This window comes from Coregonus clupeaformis, chromosome 28 (assembly GCF_020615455.1).
Source record: "Coregonus clupeaformis isolate EN_2021a chromosome 28, ASM2061545v1, whole genome shotgun sequence".
Lineage (NCBI taxonomy): Eukaryota > Metazoa > Chordata > Actinopteri > Salmoniformes > Salmonidae > Coregonus > Coregonus clupeaformis.
This window is the reverse complement of record NC_059219.1, coordinates 19491018-19510998: the sequence shown is the minus strand read 5'-3', so window position 1 is coordinate 19510998 and position 19981 is coordinate 19491018. Positions and strand designations below refer to the sequence as shown.

Sequence of the window (19981 nt, the reverse complement as noted above, 5' to 3'; positions counted from 1 at the left end):
TTTTGACTTTTGAACACGGGCGGCTGGTGGCACCTTAATTGGGGAGGACGGGCTCCTAGTAATGGCAGGAATGGAATCCATGGAATGGTATCAAGCACATTAAATGCATGGTTCCATGTATTTGATACCATTCACTCCATTCCAGCCATTATTATTAGCTGTCCTCCCCTCACCAGCCTCCTGTGCTTTTGAACCATACACAAACATTATTACATTTATGTTCAGTAAATTCATAATGTTTGTTCTTATATCATTAACACTTAGCTCTAAGTACAAGCAAGTGCAAGCAAAAGAGCTGCGATGAGGTAGGCCTATTCGTTCAGCACTTTCAAAATGGAGACCGACAGAAATTCCACAAGATGTTGAGGCCTTAAGTTTAATCTTCTTTAAGGTCACCACACACAGAGAGAGAGAGAGAGAGAGAGAGCGAGACGCTGTTGGCCTACCATTTGAAGTATTTTATTAGGCCTATGTGGTCTAAAAAGGAAGGGAAATACAATCACGAGGATCCACTTTTACAGACAACATACAGACGCACAAACAGCGCATTGCGCAAACAAAACAACCCTTGCAATATCAACTGGAATTACATGGGTCTATTACTGAACTTTTTGTTGAAAACAAATATTTGAATGGGAAGTCACTGGCAAACATGGTTAGACCCAACAACATTATATAGTATCCCCTCCTCATGGTTACAGACCCAACAACATTATATAGTATCCCCTCCTCATGGTTACAGACCCAACAACATTATATAGTATCCCCTCCTCATGGTTACAGACCCAACAACATTATATAGTATCCCCTCCTCATGGTTACAGACCCAACAACATTATATAGTATCCCCCTCCTCATGGTTACAGACCCAACAACATTATATAGTATCCCCTCCTCATGGTTACAGACCCAACAACATTATATAGTATCCCCTCCTCATGGTTACAGACCCAACAACATTATATAGTATCCCCTCCTCATGGTTACAGACCCAACAACATTATATAGTATCCCTCCTCATGGTTACAGACCCAACAACATTATATAGTATCCCCTCCTCATGGTTACAGACCCAACAACATTATATAGTATCCCCTCCTTATGCAGCAGCATACGATACATTTTTGGAATCACCGTTGTTGTGCTGTGCTCACTTGAACAGGAAGGTGGCACGGCGGTCCTTCTTGTGGGCAAATTTGGTCATCAAATTTGCTTTCAAGACAACTGGGAACTCGGAAAAAAAACAAGGTCGAGTGAATGTTTATCCTTTTAAGCTTGGAAAAGAGACCATATCAGACAGATGTTTTAAATCCTTAAGCCCAGACTTGGACCACAAACCCTCTCCACCAAATAGCAGGCAGGGGAAGCAAAATAGTGATTGCTTTGCAATGCTTGCAGTTAGCCACGGATTCCTTCCAAATGAATTTGCGATTTCCGACTATAATTTATCTTCATATGATAAGGATTTGCCCGTAGATTGTCGACGTGATTCATGATGATGACTGCTTGTCTAGCTTGCAAGGTAAGATTTTGAAAGTAACATGATCAGTCCAATCAAAGCTGTGGTAGATATAACGTGTTTTGACGTAATTTTATCTGTGGCCAACGACCTTGAGTCTTCTTGGACGGCATTTCTACTGTAAATCTATGGCAGCACCCAACGGGGCTTGAACTGCCTGGCTCTCTCTTTGCAGATTCTGCGGTGACCTAGTGTCCCCATGAGTGACAGAACACTGAGCCAAACACGGAGCAACTAGAGAAGATTACCAACGCCTATGCTCTGTATTTTTCGCTGGCTTGCCCCACCACCACAGAAAGCACTGAGCTAGACTTAAACACCTGCATTTTGGAGCTGCCTTACTTTATTAACTCAATATATCTATATATATTTTTTACATTGTTTGCAAACTGATATGTGACATGAATTAATGCCAAAATGAATTGCTATTTTTTTTGGCTAAACAGGTGGGGCTCGAAACAGGTGGGGCTCCGCCCTGAATAACAGGTCGCCACTGGTCCTAATACTCCTAAAGTGGCTTCCTTTTCTGGTGTCCTTTCCTTGATGGGTGTATTTTCTGTAATTTATGTAATTCAGGGCTCATCTGTAAAATAGATCTTGATATGACTCCATTATAAAATGAAGGTTAAATAAAAAAAATAAACTTGCACCTGAGTGAATAGTTGTTGCAGTTGTGTCGGACACATAATCATCTCTGGCAAATGCAATGATGAGGGACTGCATGTCTAGAGGTGGGTTATACCAGGCCAATGGTCTGAGCAGTGGAGAAAGGAGAGATTTAACCTTTGCCCTCTAGTGATGACAGCCATCTGATCGGCTATCCAGAAAGGTGTTCTAGCAGCTTCCACAGAACTCCTGTCTACAGCGGATGGATATCCCATTTGGCTTCCAGGCGAAAATAACACAGCAAGGAAACAGAAGCAGAACAAACACAGTTTAAAAAAAAACACTAAATACATGTTCTGTTCTCATGATCATTTTCTCAGTCATCCTCCCTCCCAGTCTTTGTCTCACAGAGATCCTAGAGTTGTAATATATCATTTAGTTTAGGTTCACAGACTCCAGTACATGGTCTATTACAGATTATAAACTGGGTGGTTCGAGCCCCGAATGCTGATTGGCTGACAGCCGTGGTATATCAGACCATATACCACGGGTATGACAAAACACTTTATTTGAAAGCTCTAATTACATTGGTAACCAGTTTATAACAGCAATAAGGCACCTCGGGGGTTTGTGCGTTGCGTCGTCCCTAAAAACAGCCCTTAGCCGTGGTATATTGGCCATATACCACACCCCCTCGTGCCTTATTGCTTAAACATATCATCCCTCAAATTAGTTCACCAAAGTGTGTGTTTCTAGCTGACCGGCAACATAGTTCACTGACTAGAGGTTTTATAGTTGATTGGCCACATACAGACAAGACAATAAAGACGTCATTTTGATTTTATTTGGGGATGTGTTACATGTGACGACATAACTTTCAGGAAGGTGTTATTGTCATACAAATAAATACGTCCGGGTACAGAGAGACCGGGGACGCATCCCAAATGGCACCCTAATCTCTATATAGTGCACTACTTTTATTTGTACTTTTAGGCTCTGGTCAAAAGTAGTGCACTATATTGGGAATAGGGTGCCATTTGGGATGCAGACAAGGTATTATGACAATGAACACAAGTCAACAAGGGGTCCCTCTTTGTGACCGCAAAACGACAGGGAACAGAATCATATCAGCGGCATCGTCTGTATAAATCAGTATTGAAAAGTAAGGAAAAACAAAACAATGGAGCAAGTGAAAATGTGCCACAAAAAATAGAAAGCGATTTTCATTTTATTACAAGACAATGAACAATGACAAGGAAGAGGAGACACGTTGTTCCCCTGGTTTTGGTGCCTCGTGAAGAGAGAGTGAGAGAAAGAGAGAGGATAGATGGAGAGATGATTCGGAGAGATAACCTCCTCTCTCCAAGTGGCAGGAATCAGCTTCCGGAATTCCCACAGTGGTGTAACCATGGCAACGCTGGGAGGGGCCTAGCAGGACTCTTCTCTAAGGCTTGATATGGCACAACCACTCCAAAACACTGGCTATAGCTCCCCCTTAAACTTCTACTATACCCCCACCTACCCTCTCACTGTCCCCACCCCTCCCCATCCCTACCTCCCCCGTTAGCCCCAAACATCCACCCACCCTCCAAACCTCCATCCCCACCCCATTAGCCCCAAACATCCACCCACCCTCCAAACCTCCATCCCCACCCCATTAGCCCCAAACATCCACCCACCCTCCAAACCTCCATCCCCACCCCATTAGCCCCAAACATCCACCCACCCTCCAAACCTCCATCCCCACCCCATCCCTAACCCCCGTTAGCCCCAAACATCCACCCACCCTCCAAAACCCCAGTCCCACCCCACCCCTAACTCCCCTCATTAGCCCCAAACCCCCAGTCACCCCCCCACTCTAGAAGGCACTGGTGTTGTTTTCTTGTGACCACATTCTAAACGTCTGGTTTGGATGAAGTGAACGAGTGATGATGACAGACACACACAGAGCGGGCGGCCCACGAAGACACAGAGGTAATAGGGTATTGATAATAACGCCAGAGGGTCTGTCTGTGTGAAAGAACGTCTCTTTTGGAAAGAACACAAAACTGCTGTGAGTGAGTCAGTCTATTAGCTATGTACACTGGAAGTTGACTGACGGCTTATTCTACACCTAACATACTGCATTTGGCAGATTTTCATTACATCTAGTTGATTTCTGAGTGGCTGACAGTGGCAACTACTAAAGTATATTAACAGCCTCCCCTCTAGGGACCCTACTGTCTACTAGGTGTCATAGTAATGTTAAGACGCCATAGGGTAAGTGTGTCAACTGAACATTCATCGTACTGTACATGTTAACCACACAGCAACAATTCATGTCAAGCATCTAGTTTATACAATTGACCTTGTATACAAATGTGAGCGGAACGATTCAAATCGATTGATTCCAATGATGAATAAAACGTGATTCAGGAAGTTATTCTTATAGCTTTAAAAAAAAAATTGCAATTACTTTATTTTTCCTTTTCTTGCCGATTCACCTTCAAGTTGGGAAACTCAAGCCGTATCAAAGCTTCAACAGAACGTCACATATATTGGACCACATAAAAATGTTCTTCTCCTTTATCTGACTTTTTTTTTTTTAAGTAGAGGTTCTATTCACAAAGGACAAACAAAACAAATGAAGTATTTAAAAAAAAAATAATTAACAGAAGTCATTTTTCTTCAAAAGTCTCAGTGTAAAATGTTCCCTGTAGTTGGGGAGCCGGGTGAAACGGGGACAAGGTGAAATGCAAGGAGCGGTGTCCGTTAGCAAAATTAAAAACAATGGCCACCACACGTCAATGCCTACTCCAAGGCCCAGTTGTGAACATCCTGACGCTGGCAAAAACCGGACGCTGGCCTCACCTTCCCTTCAGTCCTGGCCGGTCGCCCCCCTTTTAAAATACGTGGATCTTTAAATCAGGTAAAAATAAATTGAAATTAAAAACAAGTCCTTTTTTTGTGGAGCCTCTTTTTCAGGAATGCTTGCTTTTGAGACATTTGTGTGTGTGACAATGGTGGCCCGTCTGAGGACAGTGGAGCAGGGTCAACTCAGTATGGAGACAGAGAAAGAGAGAGAGGGTTGGGGCAGAGCTATTGGAGGCTCTTGTAGTTCATTCACTTCCAGTCTGTTTTCTCCTCCTTAGCCTGGCCAAACCCCATCAGTCCTGTGTCTCTCTCTCTCCATCTCTCTCTCTCTCTCTGTCAGTCTGTCACCTGCTACTTGAACAGGAAGTTGATGAAGACCTGAAGAAGGATGAGGAGGATGATGATGGCGTAGTCGCGCTGCTGCAGGAAGCCGCCCTCTGCCGCCGTCTGGCCCGCCGCTCGGTTGCGCAGCACGCCAATGCTCCTGGAGACGTACGCACGCAGAAACACACAGACAGGGATAGTGAGGTCACTCACATGAATTCTATACACAACCACAAACAATGCATAAGTCGGGAACAATTGCATCCTCACTCACTCAATGATCGTACGCACAAACACACACACACTCAATGTCCCATGTTTAAACGACCCTCACTTGTAAATGTTCTCCTGTGTCTTCTTTATAGAATCAATGGCACTTTGAAGTTCACTAAGGTCTGGGCCCTTTTTCCTTAACCGGCTACTGTGCTTGCTTTTGTGTCCTGAAATACAGAAACAGCAACAATCAGCTGTAACATAGAGTCAATAACAAATGTTAAAGTAACTGTCCAGTGAAAATCTCACTATTAAAAGTTAATATTCAGTTAATTCATACCCAAATAATGTTGTTGACTCGTCCTATACTCGTATTTGTGGCTAAAGAATAAATTGGAGTAAAAAACACTTTGAAAACCTCAAACAGACTTGCTATGGCTGAGTATGATGTCATACTCCTGAGGAGGATGAGCTGGCCAATCAGCGGTCTACTCGCTCTGTTGACTATTTTGTACGACCGGTATCCATACTGTAGGCCCACACCATTCTGTTGTTGGGGTAGGCCCACACCATTCTGTTGTTGGGGTAGGCCCACACCATTCTGTTGTTGGGGTAGGCCCACACCATTCTGTTGTTGGGGTAGGCCCACACCATTCTGTTGTTGGGGTGGGCCCACACCATTCTGTTGTTGGGGTGGGCCCACACCATTCTGTTGTTGGGGTGGGCCCACACCATTCTGTTGTTGGGGTAGGCCCACACCATTCTGTTGTTGGGGTAGGCCCACACCATTCTGTTGTTGGGGTGGGCCCACACCATTCTGTTGTTGGGGTGGGCCCACACCATTCTGTTGTTGGGGTGGGCCCACACCATTCTGTTGTTGGGGTAGGCCCACACCATTCTGTTGTTGGGGTAGGCCCACACCATTCTGTTGTTGGGGTGGGCCCACACCATTCTGTTGTTGGGGTAGGCCCACACCATTCTGTTGTTGGGGTAGGCCCACACCATTCTGTTGTTGGGGTAGGCCCACACCATTCTGTTGTTGGGGTAGGCCCACACCATTCTGTTGTTGGGGTAGGCCCACACCATTCTGTTGTTGGGTAGGCCCACACCATTCTGTTGTTGGGGTAGGCCCACACCATTCTGTTGTTGGGGTAGGCCCACACCATTCTGTTGTTGGGGGTAGGCCCACACCATTCTGTTGTTGGGGTAGGCCCACACCATTCTGTTGTTGGGGTAGGCCCACACCATTCTGTTGTTGGGGTGGGCCCACACCATTCTGTTGTTGGGGTGGGCCCACACCATTCTGTTGTTGGGGTAGGCCCACACCATTCTGTTGTTGGGGTAGGCCCACACCATTCTGTTGTTGGGGTAGGCCCACACCATTCTGTTGTTGGGGTAGGCCCACACCATTCTGTTGTTGGGGTAGGCCCACACCATTCTGTTGTTGGGGTAGGCCCACACCATTCTGTTGTTGGGGTAGGCCCACACCATTCTGTTGTTGGGGTAGGCCCACACCATTCTGTTGTTGGGGTAGGCCCACACCATTCTGTTGTTGGGGTAGGCCCACACCATTCTGTTGTTGGGGTAGGCCCACACCATTCTGTTGTTGGGGTAGGCCCACACCATTCTGTTGTTGGGGTAGGCCCACACCATTCTGTTGTTGGGGTAGACCCACACCATTCTGTTGTTGGGGTAGGCCCACACCATTCTGTTGTTGGGGTAGTCCCACACCATGCTGTTGTTGGGGTACGCCCACACCATTCTGTTGTTGGGGTACGCCCACACCATTCTGTTGTTGGGGTACGCCCCACACCATTCCAACACAGAAAAGCTGCTTTTTAACATAATGAATAAAACATTTTTGGAAGGAAAACTATTTCACTCATATTGCAATCATAAGTAATTATAGGTCCTATTTCATAGAAATCTGGAAACACTGGACAGTTACTTTAACGCAATGAATAACAAATGGAGGAAGCAATTGTTAAATTCAACTTATTACATCATGAGTATCCTTAATAACCTGTCTAAAGAGATGTTATAATCCTGTATGGGTATGAAGCATGTGTGTGTGTGTGTGTGTGGGGGGGGGGGTGTATGAGTGTGTGGGGGGGTGTGTGTGTGTGGTGTATGTGTGTGTGTACGTGTGTGTGTGAGGGGGGGTGTATGAGTGTGTATGTGTGTGTGTGTGTGAGGGATGTTGTGTTGTAGCATTGGGATTGTATGTGTATTAATGTGAGTGGTATTGTAATATTGTTGGTGTGTGTGTGTGTGTGTGTGTGTGTGTGTGTGTGTGTGACGTACGCTCGCTCCCGGAGGAGTCCTGGCGGTCAGGTTCTGGGGAGGAGCAGCCACTCTCAGGTTTCTTGGGCTTGTCACTGTGCTTCTGCTTTCTTTTGGGCCCTGTCACCTACACACACCAAGGACACACACATCAATATAGAGCCACACACACCAGCCACCAAATCAACACACACACCACAGAGAAGACGACAAAACCAAAGATACCTACACAAAAACACTCACGCACTGCACACACACGCTTGTACACCTACGAACGAACACACAGAAACTACGTAAATAGCTGCACTTAGGAAAAAAACACTGAGACACAAACACGCGACACGCACACACACACACACACACACACACACACACACACACACACACACACACACACACAACACTTGCATCACATGCTAATCAGTAGCACAGCTGTGTGAGGCATGCGAGCGTGCCGATTGGCCACATTCAGTGAAACTCCAAAAACAACCAACAACACAGTCAGTTGCAACTTAAATTAAACTAACCAACTAAACACCTATTACAGCACGTAGAGACATAAAAAACCTGCCTTCTTAAAAATGACAACAGAATTATCCTGAAATCATCTAATGACAACAACCAACATGGCGGTAGGTGGTGAGGAAACAGTCAAAACAAAATGGCGGTGAGAGACAACAGGCTTGGCAGTGCGGCGCGGCCCACACGGAACGGAAGCAGCCACAGGCGATGGTTGTGAATGGCGCTGGAGAAGACTTTTAGCGCAAGCGGCAGTGGTGGCTGGTGACAAACTGAAGCGGAGGAGGAGGTGTAACGGTGTAAAAAAAATGAAGTATAAAAACAACTCAGGGAGCGCTGTTCGGTTGGCCAACCTACCTGGCACTTGCAATTGCCATCCCTCCTTGGGCCCTGGTTACTGAGACTAATTACACTGGCAGAACGTACCATAGGGGTGCGATGCCGCACTTTAGTCTGGATCCAGCCGTCTTTCTCAAACTGAATCATATCATTCAGCGGATCCCACGGCCGGGTGCTGCGGATGGACACACACACACACACACACACACACACACACACACACACACACACACACACACACACACACACACACACACACACACAAACACACACACACACACACACACACACACACACACACACACACCACACACACAAACAGAAAGGAGAGAAAGAGAGAACATTACATCAACAGATATTCCAGTCTGTTGGTATTGATTAGCAGAGGTAAAGTCATGCCAACATGCTGTTGTAACACCAAGTCCATCCATTAGGTGTCCCAATCCCCCTGTTTATCAGCTCTAGGGTTCACATTAGCTGCAAAGAGTTTACATACAAGGTTTTGATGCTACCTCTTATTCGTCATAATATTGGAAGCACTGATAAACTAATACAGTCTAACATCTCTATAACGTTAAATATAACCAGTTTCTCCTGGCTATGCCTGTCAATATAGAATTCATATCACCCATTGTAGTTACATAAAATCACCCATTGTAGTTACATAAAATCACCCATTGTTGTTACATAAAATCACCCATTGTAGTTACATAAAATCACCCATTGTAGTTACATAAAATCACCCATTGTAGTTACATAAAATCACCCATTGTAGTTACATAAAATCACCCATTGTAGTTACATAAAATCACCCATTGTAGTTACATAAAATCACCCATTGTAGTTACATAAAATCACCCATTGTTGTTACATAAAATCACCCATTGTAGTTACATAAAATCACCCATTGTAGTTACATAAAATCACCCATTGTAGTTACATAAAATCACCCATTGTAGTTACATAAAATCACCCATTGTAGTTACATAAAATCACCCATTGTAGTTACATAAAATCACCCATTGTAGTTACATAAAACCTCTCCTTTAATGTATCAACATGGAGGTAAATGGAAGAAGTGGATCTAAGGTCAGTCTCCCAATTCACCCACTCATGGCTAACATACACATATGAAGGAGATAAGCTGATCCTAGAACTGTAACTTCTACTCGACTTCAACCAAATGACACCCTATTCCCTATATAGTGCACTACTTTTGACCAGAGCCCTATGGGGAATAGAGTGTGTGAATTGGAGACGAGGCACTCACTCGGCATATCTGTAATGCCACTCTCCGGTGACGGGGTCCTGTTCAAAGAGCCCGGGCGCCCAGTCCTCACACTTGGCCTTGCGCTCGCGGGCCGACTTCCTCTGAGCCTCTTCCAGGATAAACTTCTCATTGGTGGCCTCTGTCTGGTCCTTGTTGTTGATGGCCCTCGTTACATGCTGCCATAACCTGGACGGAGGGAGAGAGAAAGGGGGAGATAGAGGGAGAGAGAGAGAGTCAGAGGAAGAGTGAGAGGAGAGAGAGAAAGAGAGAAAAAGAGAGAGAGAATGATAGAGAGGGTGGTGGTTAGAAAAGTACATGTAGAGAGAGAGAAAGAGAGGTGGGAAGAAAGAGATAGTGGGGAGCGAGAGAGAGCGAGAGAGACAGAGTTAGAGAGTTATTCTCTCTCTCTCCCTCACTATTCTCTCTCCCTCTACTCTCTCCCTGATAAGCAGCTTCTTTTGGATACAAAACAAATCCATTTCAATATTAACTCAGAAGATGTGAAAATTGCCCTTTTCCCATTTTATTTTGTGTGTGGACTTTCTTCTCCATTACTTGTATTTCAATTGACTTTCTGTGATGACTGAGTTGAAATGGAAATGACAAGGAGGAATAAAGAGGGGAAGGAATGAGATGATGAAGTGAGGGGAGAGAGGGGGAATAAAGAGGGGAAGGAATGAGATGATGAAGTGAGGGGAGAGAGGTGAATGAAAAGAGTCTGTCTGTCTCTTCATACCTCTCAGACTCATAGTCTCCCTGGTCCTCAGGAGGCACGGTGCAGCGTGTTAGCCTGCTCTGACGTAGCTCTGGGGTGGGGTTCCAAAACGTATCCACCACCCCGGTCTTCTTATCGTTGATGAAGACTTCACTGTCCTGGAGGAGCCAGACACACAGGAAGACCCAGTTAACACAGTTAGACCACACACACACACACACACACACGCACACACACACACGTTCAGACAAAAAGCATTAAATGAGAAACACACACATGCAGAAATAAAAAAACACCTACACACCAACCAGACAAACGTTCAATCCCTCACACAATTGGCTGACATCCTGTTATCTGCCATCAACCCCTGCTTCTTATCAATCACAAAGTCCATCACCCTAACTTACCAAAATAACCTGGCTGTGGGCCCTGGTCAAAAGTAGCGTACTATATAGGGAATAGGGTACCATTTGGGACGCACCCATTGTTAGAGATGTTAAGGTACAGCTAATCAGGTGGTCTACCCAAACAGGCTGAGAGAGCTGTATCAGTATTGACTGATCTGAGGACATGGCTAACACACACACACACACACTGTTGTTATTTCCCTCACAGAAACCTGTGACACTAATGGCTGGGGTAATTACCCAGAAAGGCAGGGGAAGATGTCAGATAGAATGGACTGAGGTGATAGTTATGCAGAGGAGTGGTCAGGTTCTAACACTGACTCATGTCTGTCTGTCTGTCTGTCTGTCTGTCTGTCTGTATGTGTGTGTCTGTCTGTGTGTCTGTCTGTGTGAGGCACAGCTTAGCGAGAACACAGTAAAAGCCAGCTGGATCCAGCTGAAAACCCAATAAAAAAATATATTGGTGATGATATACTGTACACAGCCTGCCACCCTGACACACTAAAAGTATCATGATCTATTCAAGAGTGTGTCTGGCCTTTAGTGCAGAAAACAACCCATTTTGTAGGCCGTCATTGTAAATAAGAATTTGTTCTTAACTGACTTGCCTAGTTAAATGAAGGTTAAATATATATATATATATATATATATATTTTTTTTACATCATTGGTGTCTTAAATCTACATCAAATGTGGATGCATTAAGCAGGTAGGTGAAAGTGCATGTTCGGTGGCCTCCATTCAAACTTACGATCAAGGTCAGGTCTCCTGACATAATTAAAGTCAGTTTGACCTTTGGGGTGGAAAATAACAACTTTCCATACTTTGAACCTTTAAAAAAACCGATACATCCTCTTTCAATGCATATGGTAATTATAGAGAAGTGATACATCCTCTTTCAATGCATATGGTAATTATAGAGAAGTGATGAAGCCTCTTTCAATGCATATGGTAATTAAAGAGAAGTGATACACCCTCTTTCAATGCATATGGTAATTAAAGAGAAGTGATATAGCCTCTTTCAATGTATATGGTAATTAAAGAGAAGTGATACAACCTCTTTCAATGCATATGGTAATTAAAGAGAAGTGATACACCCTCTTTCAATGCATATGGTAATTATAGAGAAGTGATACATCCTCTTTCAATGCATATGGTAATTATAGAGAAGTGATACAACATCTTTCAATGCATATGGTAATTATAGAGAAGTGATACATCCTCTTTCAATGCATATGGTAATTAAAGAGAAGTGATACACCCTCTTTCAATGCATATGGTAATTATAGAGAAGTGATACATCCTCTTTCAATGCATATGGTAATTATAGAGAAGTGATACATCCTCTTTCAATGCATATGGTAGTTAAAGAGAAGTGATACATCCTCTTTCAATGCATATGGTAGTTAAAGAGAAGTGATACATCCTCTTTCAATGCATATGGTAATTATAGAGAAGTGATACATCCTCTTTCAATGCATATGGTAATTATAGAGGTGATACAACATCTTTCAATGCATATGGTAATTATAGAGAAGTGATACATCCTCTTTCAATGCATATGGTAATTAAAGAGAAGTGATACATCCTCTTTCAATGCATATGGTAATTATAGAGAAGTGATACAGCCTCTTTCAATGCATATGGTAGTTAAAGAGAAGTGATACATCCTCTTTCAATGCATATGGTAATTATAGAGAAGTGATACATCCTCTTTCAATGCATATGGTAATTATAGAGAAGTGATATATCCTCTTTCAATGCATATGGTAATTATAGAGAAGTGATACATCCTCTTTCAATGCATATGGTAATTATAGAGAAGTGATACAACATCTTTCAATGCATATGGTAATTATAGAGAAGTGATACATCCTCTTTCAATGCATATGGTAATTAAAGAGAAGTGATACATCCTCTTTCAATGCATATGGTAATTATAGAGAAGTGATACATCCTCTTTCAATGCATATGGTAATTAAAGAGAAGTGATATATCCTCTTTCAATGCATATGGTAATTATAGAGAAGTGATACATCCTCTTTCAATGCATATGGTAGTTAAAGAGAAGTGATACATCCTCTTTCAATGCATATGGTAATTATAGAGAAGTGATACATCCTCTTTCAATGCATATGGTAGTTAAAGAGAAGTGATACATCCTCTTTCAATGCATATGGTAATTAAAGAGAAGTGCACGGTCATGTTCATTAGCGCACACACGTTTGCAACGGAAAAGGAAAATAAGCATTTCTAGTCCCTGTTTCAGACGGTTTTCCTTCTGTTCGATACATAACAAACTTACCCAGTGTCCCTCCAGTGTAGCCAGCACCTCCTTCCCCAGCTTGATCTTTCCAGAGATCTGGTTGACGCTGTCATTGTTACCCAAGAACGGCTGAAAAGAGAGGGGGAGGGTGACGCTTTATGTTACAGCCCTGTTTAACCTGGTTCTTACCTGGTATTTACATGGCAACAAAGTGGACACATGGTAACCATGTTACATGGCAACAAAGTGGAGACATGGTAACCATGTTACATGGCACCAATGGAACATTTCTGGTAACGTCCTCAAAGAATCCAACACTCTTGGTAACTACCTGGTACCAAATGGTACATATTGATGCTTGTATCTCAAAAGAAACCACTTTGTACATAGCTACTAATCTAACTATACTATTACTCTATGTACAGTAACTACCACTTCAACAAGTACTATCTAAGTATTACCTGGTAAGTAGAAGGCTGTAAAATAAAGTGTTACAGAAAGGAGTATTCATCACATTGGTATTGGTGTTTGTTTTGAAGTTCAAGATGTAGCACAGGGGTGGTCTGTCAACCCTCCTCTCAGATAGGTACTGGATATGCAGGCTTTCGTTCCAACCCCACTGTAAAACACCTGATCAGCTAATCAAGGTCCTGTTGAGCAGCTACAGTTGATGTCGGAAGTTTACATACACTTAGGTTGGAGTCATTAAAACTCGTTTTTCAACCACTCCACAAATTTCTTGTTAACAAACTATAGTTTTGGCAAGTCAGTTAAGACATCTACTTTGTGCATGACTCAAGTAATTTTTCCAACAATTGTTTACAGACAGATTATTTCACTTATAATTCACTGTATCACAATTCCAGTGGGTCAGAAGTTTACATACACTAAGTTGACTGTGCCTTTAAACAGCTGATGTCATGGCTTTAGAAGCTTCTGATAGGCTAATTGACATCATTTGAGTCAATTGGACGTGTACCTGTGGATGTATTTCAAGGCCTACCTTCAAACTCAGTGCCTCTTTGCTTGACATCATGGGAAAATCAAAAGAAATCAGCCAAGACCTCAGAAAGAAAATGGTAGACCTCCACAAGTCTGGTTCATCCTTGGGAGCAATTTCCAAATGCCTGAAGGTACCAAGTTCATCTGTACAAACAATAGTACGCAAGTATAAACACCATAGGACCACGCAGCCGTCATACCGCTCAGGAAGGAGACGCGTTCTGTCTCCTAGAGATGAACGTACTTTGGTGCGAAAAGTGCAAATCAATCCCAGAACAACAGCAAAGTACCTTGTGAAGATGCTGGAGGAAACAGGTACAAAAGTATCTATATCCACAGTAAAACTAGTCCTATATTGACATAACCTGAAAGGCCGCTCAGCAAGGAAGAAGCCACTGCTCCAAAACCGCCATTAAAAAGCCAGACTACAGTTTGCAACTGCACATGGGGACAAAGATCGTACTTTTTGGAGAAATGTCCTCTGGTCTGATGAAACAAAAATAGAACTGTTTGGCCATAATGACCATCGTTATGTTTGGAGGAAAAACGGGGTGGCTTGCAAGCCGAAGAACACCATCCCAACCGTGAAGCACGGGGGTGGCAGCATCATGCTGTGAGGGTGCTTTGCTGCAGGAGGGACTGGTGCAATTCACAAAATAGATGGCATCATGAGGAAGGAAAATTATGTGGATATATTGAAGCAACATCTCAAGACATCAGTCAGGAAGTTAAAGCTTCCAAATGGACAACGAACCCAAGCATACTTCCAAAGTTGTGGCAAAATGGCTTGAGGACAACAAAGTCAAGGTATTGGAGTGGCCATAACAAAGCCCTGACCTCAATCGTATAGAAAATGTGTGGGCAGAATTGAAAAAGCGTGTGCGAGCAAGGAAGCCTACAAACCGGACTCAGTTAAACCAGCTCTGTCAGGAGAAATGGGCCGAAATTCACCAAACTTATTGTGGGAAGCTTGTGGAAGGCTACCCAAAACGTTTCACCCAAGTTAAACAATTTAAAGGCAATGCTACCAAATACTAATTGAGTGTATGTAAACTGCTGACCCACTGGGAATAAAAGCTGAAATAAATCATTCTCTCTACTATTATTCTGACATTTCACATTCTTAAAATAAAGTGGTGATCCTAACTGACCTAAGACAGGGAATTTTTACTAGGATTAAATGTCACGAATTGTGAAAAACTGAGTTTAAATGTATTTTGCTAAGGTGTATGTAAACTTCCGACTTCAACTGTAATTAGTAGAATCAGGTGTGCTCCATTTGGGCTGGAGCAAAAGCCTGCAGGTGAGTACTGTAGCACTCCAAGAGGAGGGTTGGCAACACCCCCATGTAATGATTAATTACAGTTTCAAGCACTAAAACTGCCTGACGCAATTTGAAGTTCTTGTTAATTAAAGACTAAAAGCTAAATGATTGTAGCTAAAGAACAAGTTATTTCCTCCTACCTTGAGTTTGAACTCGAGCTGGGCACTGTAGCCCGTCTTCTCACAGGCGATGGTGATCTGGCCAGCCAGCTCCAGAGTCATGGTGCCATACAGAATGCCTAAGAGAGGAAGGATAGTTAGTATACACTACAGTAGAGATGGTACCCTACAGAGGGAGGATAGTTAGTATACACTACAGTAGAGATGGTACCCTACAGAGGGAGGATAGTTAGTATACACTACAGTAGAGATGGTACCCTACAAAGGGAGGATAGTTAGTATACACTACAGTAGAGATGGTACCCTACAGAGGGAGGATAGTTAGTATACACTACAGTAGAGATGGTACCCTACAAAGGGAGGATAGTTAGTATACACTACAGTAGAGATGGTACCCTACAGAGGGAGGATAGTTAGTATACACTACAGTAGAGATGGTACCCTACAGAGGGAGGATAGTTAGTATACTCTACAGTAGAGATGGTACCCTACAGAGGGAGGATAGTTAGTATACACTACAGTAGAGATGGTACCCTACAGAGGGAGGATAGTTAGTATACACTACAGTAGAGATGGTACCCTGCAGAGGGAGGATAGTTAGTATACACTACAGTAGAGATAGTACCCTACAGAGGGAGGATAGTTAGTATACACTACAGTAGAGATGGTACCCTACAGAGGGAGGATAGTTAGTATACTCTACAGTAGAGATGGTACCCTACATAGGGAGGATAGTTAGTATACACTACAGTAGAGATGGTACCCTACAGAGGGAGGATAGTTAGTATACACTACAGTAGAGATGGTACCCTACAGAGGGATGATAGTTAGTATACACTACAGTAGAGATGGTACCCTGCAGAGGGAGGATAGTTAGTATACACTACAGTAGAGATGGTACCCTACAGAGGGAGGATAGTTAGTATACACTACAGTAGAGATGGTACCCTACAGAGGGAGGATAGTTAGTATACACTACAGTAGAGATAGTACCCTACAGAGGGAGGATAGTTAGTATACTCTACAGTAGAGGTGGTACCCTAGAGAGGGAGGATAGCTAGTATACTCTACAGTAGAGATGGTACCCTACAGAGGGAGGATAGTTAGTATACACTACAGTAGAGATAGTACCCTACATAGGGAGGATAGTTAGTATACACTACAGTAGAGATAGTACCCTACAGAGGGAGGATAGTTAGTATACTCTACAGTAGAGATAGTACCCTACAGAGGGAGGATAGTTAGTATACACTACAGTAGAGATGGTACCCTACAGAGGGAGGATAGTTAGTATACACTACAGTAGAGATGGTACCCTACAGAGGGAGGATAGTTAGTATACACTACAGTAGAGATGGTACCCTACAGAGGGAGGATAGTTAGTATACTCTACAGTAGAGATGGTACCCTACAGAGGGAGGATAGTTAGTATACACTACAGTAGAGATGGTACCCTACAGAGGGAGGATAGTTAGTATACACTCCAGTAGAGATGGTACCCTACAGAGGGAGGATAGTTAGTATACACTCCAGTAGAGATAGTACCCTACAGAGGGAGGATAGTTAGTATACACTACAGTAGAGATGGTACCCTACAGAGGGAGGATAGTTAGTATACACTCCAGTAGAGATAGTACCCTACAGAGGGAAGATAGTTAGTATACACTACAGTAGAGATGGTACCCTACAGAGGGAGGATAGTTAGTATACACTACAGTAGAGATGGTACCCTACAAAGGGAGGATAGTTAGTATACTCTACAGTAGAGATGGTACCCTACAGAGGGAGGATAGTTAGTATACACTCCAGTAGAGATAGTACCCTACAGAGGGAGGATAGTTAGTATACACTACAGTAGAGATGGTACCCTACAGAGGGAGGATAGTTAGTATACACTACAGTAGAGATGGTACCCTACAGAGGGAGGATAGTTAGTATACTCTACAGTAGAGATGGTACCCTACAGAGGGAGGATAGTTAGTATACACTACAGTAGAGATGGTACCCTACAGAGGGAGGATAGTTAGTATACACTACAGTAGAGATAGTACCCTACAGAGGGAGGATATTTATTATACACTACAGTAGAGATGGTACCCTACAGAGGGAGGATAGTTAGTATACACTACAGTAGAGATGGTACCCTACAGAGGGAGGATAGTTAGTATACTCTACAGTAGAGATAGTACCCTACATAGGGAGGATAGTTAGTATACTCTACAGTAGAGTGCAGTGTTAGGGTCTATTCCATTTAAATGAATTCCATTCAGGAAGTAAACTGAAATTCTGATTCCAATGTTCCCCATTACTTTTATATTGACTGAAATGAAATGGTATTGACTCCAATCCTGGTAGTGTGCCAATCAGGACCGATTCAGTTAGTAGTGAAGTATATTTACAGTACTACAGTTCTGTACTTTCCAGTCAGTCTGTATGACTAGAGAAGTAAGGTTGACTGTACTTCCCATGAAGAAGAAAGGGACGTGTATGCTTCAGGGTTGGGCTCAAGTCAGTCAATTCAGGAAGTGATTTGAATTTAAAATCAAAAATGTTTTAACCTTCTGACATAAATAGCTTCTCCTTTTCAGTTTATTAAGAAGTCATTTAAAATAGATTGACTCTTTTTAATTATTGAATTGGAATTTCAGTTTACTTCCTGAATTGACTGACATCAATTTGAATTGAGCCCAACCCTGGTATGCTTGCAAATAACATTTGGTGGGCATATAACATTATAAGGGTATTAATGCAGCGTGTGTAGCTTTCACAGGAAGACTCCAGCCAGTAAAAGAGGTCAGACCTTTGCAGTGGGCGTAGGGCATGTTCATGACGTAGTCTTCTCCTCTGTTGAGGAAGGTGAGCCGAGCCTCTCCGTCCAATATGGCCGACAGGGAGTTTCCTGCACAGAGACACATCGTCATGACAACACCCAGGAAATGGTGTTAACACCACTTAAATATTTGTTGGGTGCGCTTTTAAAACGGAAGAAAATACATTTTTACGAAGAAATGTGTTCCAAAATGTTCATTCCCCACTGATAATGAGACAGGCCCTAAGTCTCTATTTATATACAATGGGGAAAAAAAGTATTTAGTCAGCCACCAATTGTGCATGTTCTCCCACTTAAAAAGATGAGAGAGGCCTGTAATTTTCATCATAGGTACACGTCAACTATGACAGACAAAATGAGGAAAAAAAATCCAGAAAATCACATTGTAGGATTTTTAATGAATTTATTTGCAAATTATGGTGGAAAATAAGTATTTGGTCAATAACAAAAGTTTCTCAATACTTTGTTATATACCCTTTGTTGGCAATGACACAGGTCAAACGTTTTCTGTAAGTCTTCACAAGGTTTTCATACACTGTTGCTGGTATTTTGGCCCATTCCTCCATGCAGATCTCCTCTAGAGCAGTGATGTTTTGGGACTTTCAACTCCCTCAAAATATTTTCTATGGTGTTGAGATCTGGAGACTGGCTAGGCCACTCCAGGACCTTGAAATGCTTCTTACGAAGCCACTCCTTCGTTGCCCGGGCGGTGTGTTTGGGATCATTGTCATGCTGAAAGACCCAGCCACGTTTCATCTTCAATGCCCTTGCTGATGGAAGGAGGTTTTCACTCAAAATCTCACGATACATGGCCCCATTCATTCTTTCCTTTACACGGATCAGTCGTCCTGGTCCCTTTGCAGAAAAAACAGCCCCAAAGCATGATGTTTCCACCCCCATGCTTCACAGTAGGTATGGTGTTCTTTGGATGCAACTCAGCATTCTTTGTCCTCCAAACACGACGAGTTGAGTTTTTACCAAAAAAGTTCTATTTTGGTTTCATCTGACCATATGACATTCTCCCAATCCTCTTCTGGATCATCCAAATGCACTCTAGCAAACTTCAGACGGGCCTGGACATGTACTGGCTTAAGCAGGGGGACACGTCTGGCACTGCAGGATTTGAGTCCCTGGCGGCGTAGTGTGTTACTGATGGTAGGCTTTGTTACTTTGGTCCCAGCTCTCTGCAGGTCATTCACTAGGTCCCCCCGTGTGGTTCTGGGATTTTTGCTCACCGTTCTTGTGATCATTTTGACCCCACGGGGTGAGATCTTGCGTGGAGCCCCAGATCGAGGGAGATTATCAGTGGTCTTGTATGTCTTCCATTTCCTAATAATTGCTCCCACAGTTGATTTCTTCAAACCAAGCTGCTTACCTATTGCAGATTCAGTCT

The 19981-nt window shown here is 43.1% G+C and overlaps 1 protein-coding gene across 4 annotated transcripts in view; it reads right to left on the bottom strand.

The window, feature by feature from the left end:
- Positions 1-5016: 5016 nt before the first annotated feature.
- LOC121543362 (oxysterol-binding protein-related protein 8) overlaps positions 5017-19981 on the bottom strand; it is a 158607-nt gene continuing 143642 nt past the window's right edge. For 2 of the 4 annotated variants that reach the window (XM_045208688.1, XM_045208690.1), the window contains 9 exons: positions 18559-18657; positions 15780-15877; positions 13353-13442; positions 10663-10799; positions 9927-10112; positions 8675-8831; positions 7820-7925; positions 5637-5742; positions 5017-5462 (listed from right to left, as the gene is read on the bottom strand). In XM_045208688.1, the coding sequence (XP_045064623.1) occupies positions 5330-5462; positions 5637-5742; positions 7820-7925; positions 8675-8831; positions 9927-10112; positions 10663-10799; positions 13353-13442; positions 15780-15877; positions 18559-18657 (1112 nt within the window). In that variant the 3' untranslated portion in view covers positions 5017-5329. The remainder of the gene's footprint in view (positions 5463-5636; positions 5743-7819; positions 7926-8674; positions 8832-9926; positions 10113-10662; positions 10800-13352; positions 13443-15779; positions 15878-18558; positions 18658-19981) is intronic. The other 2 variants (XM_045208689.1, XM_045208691.1) reach the window with 1 other exon arrangement.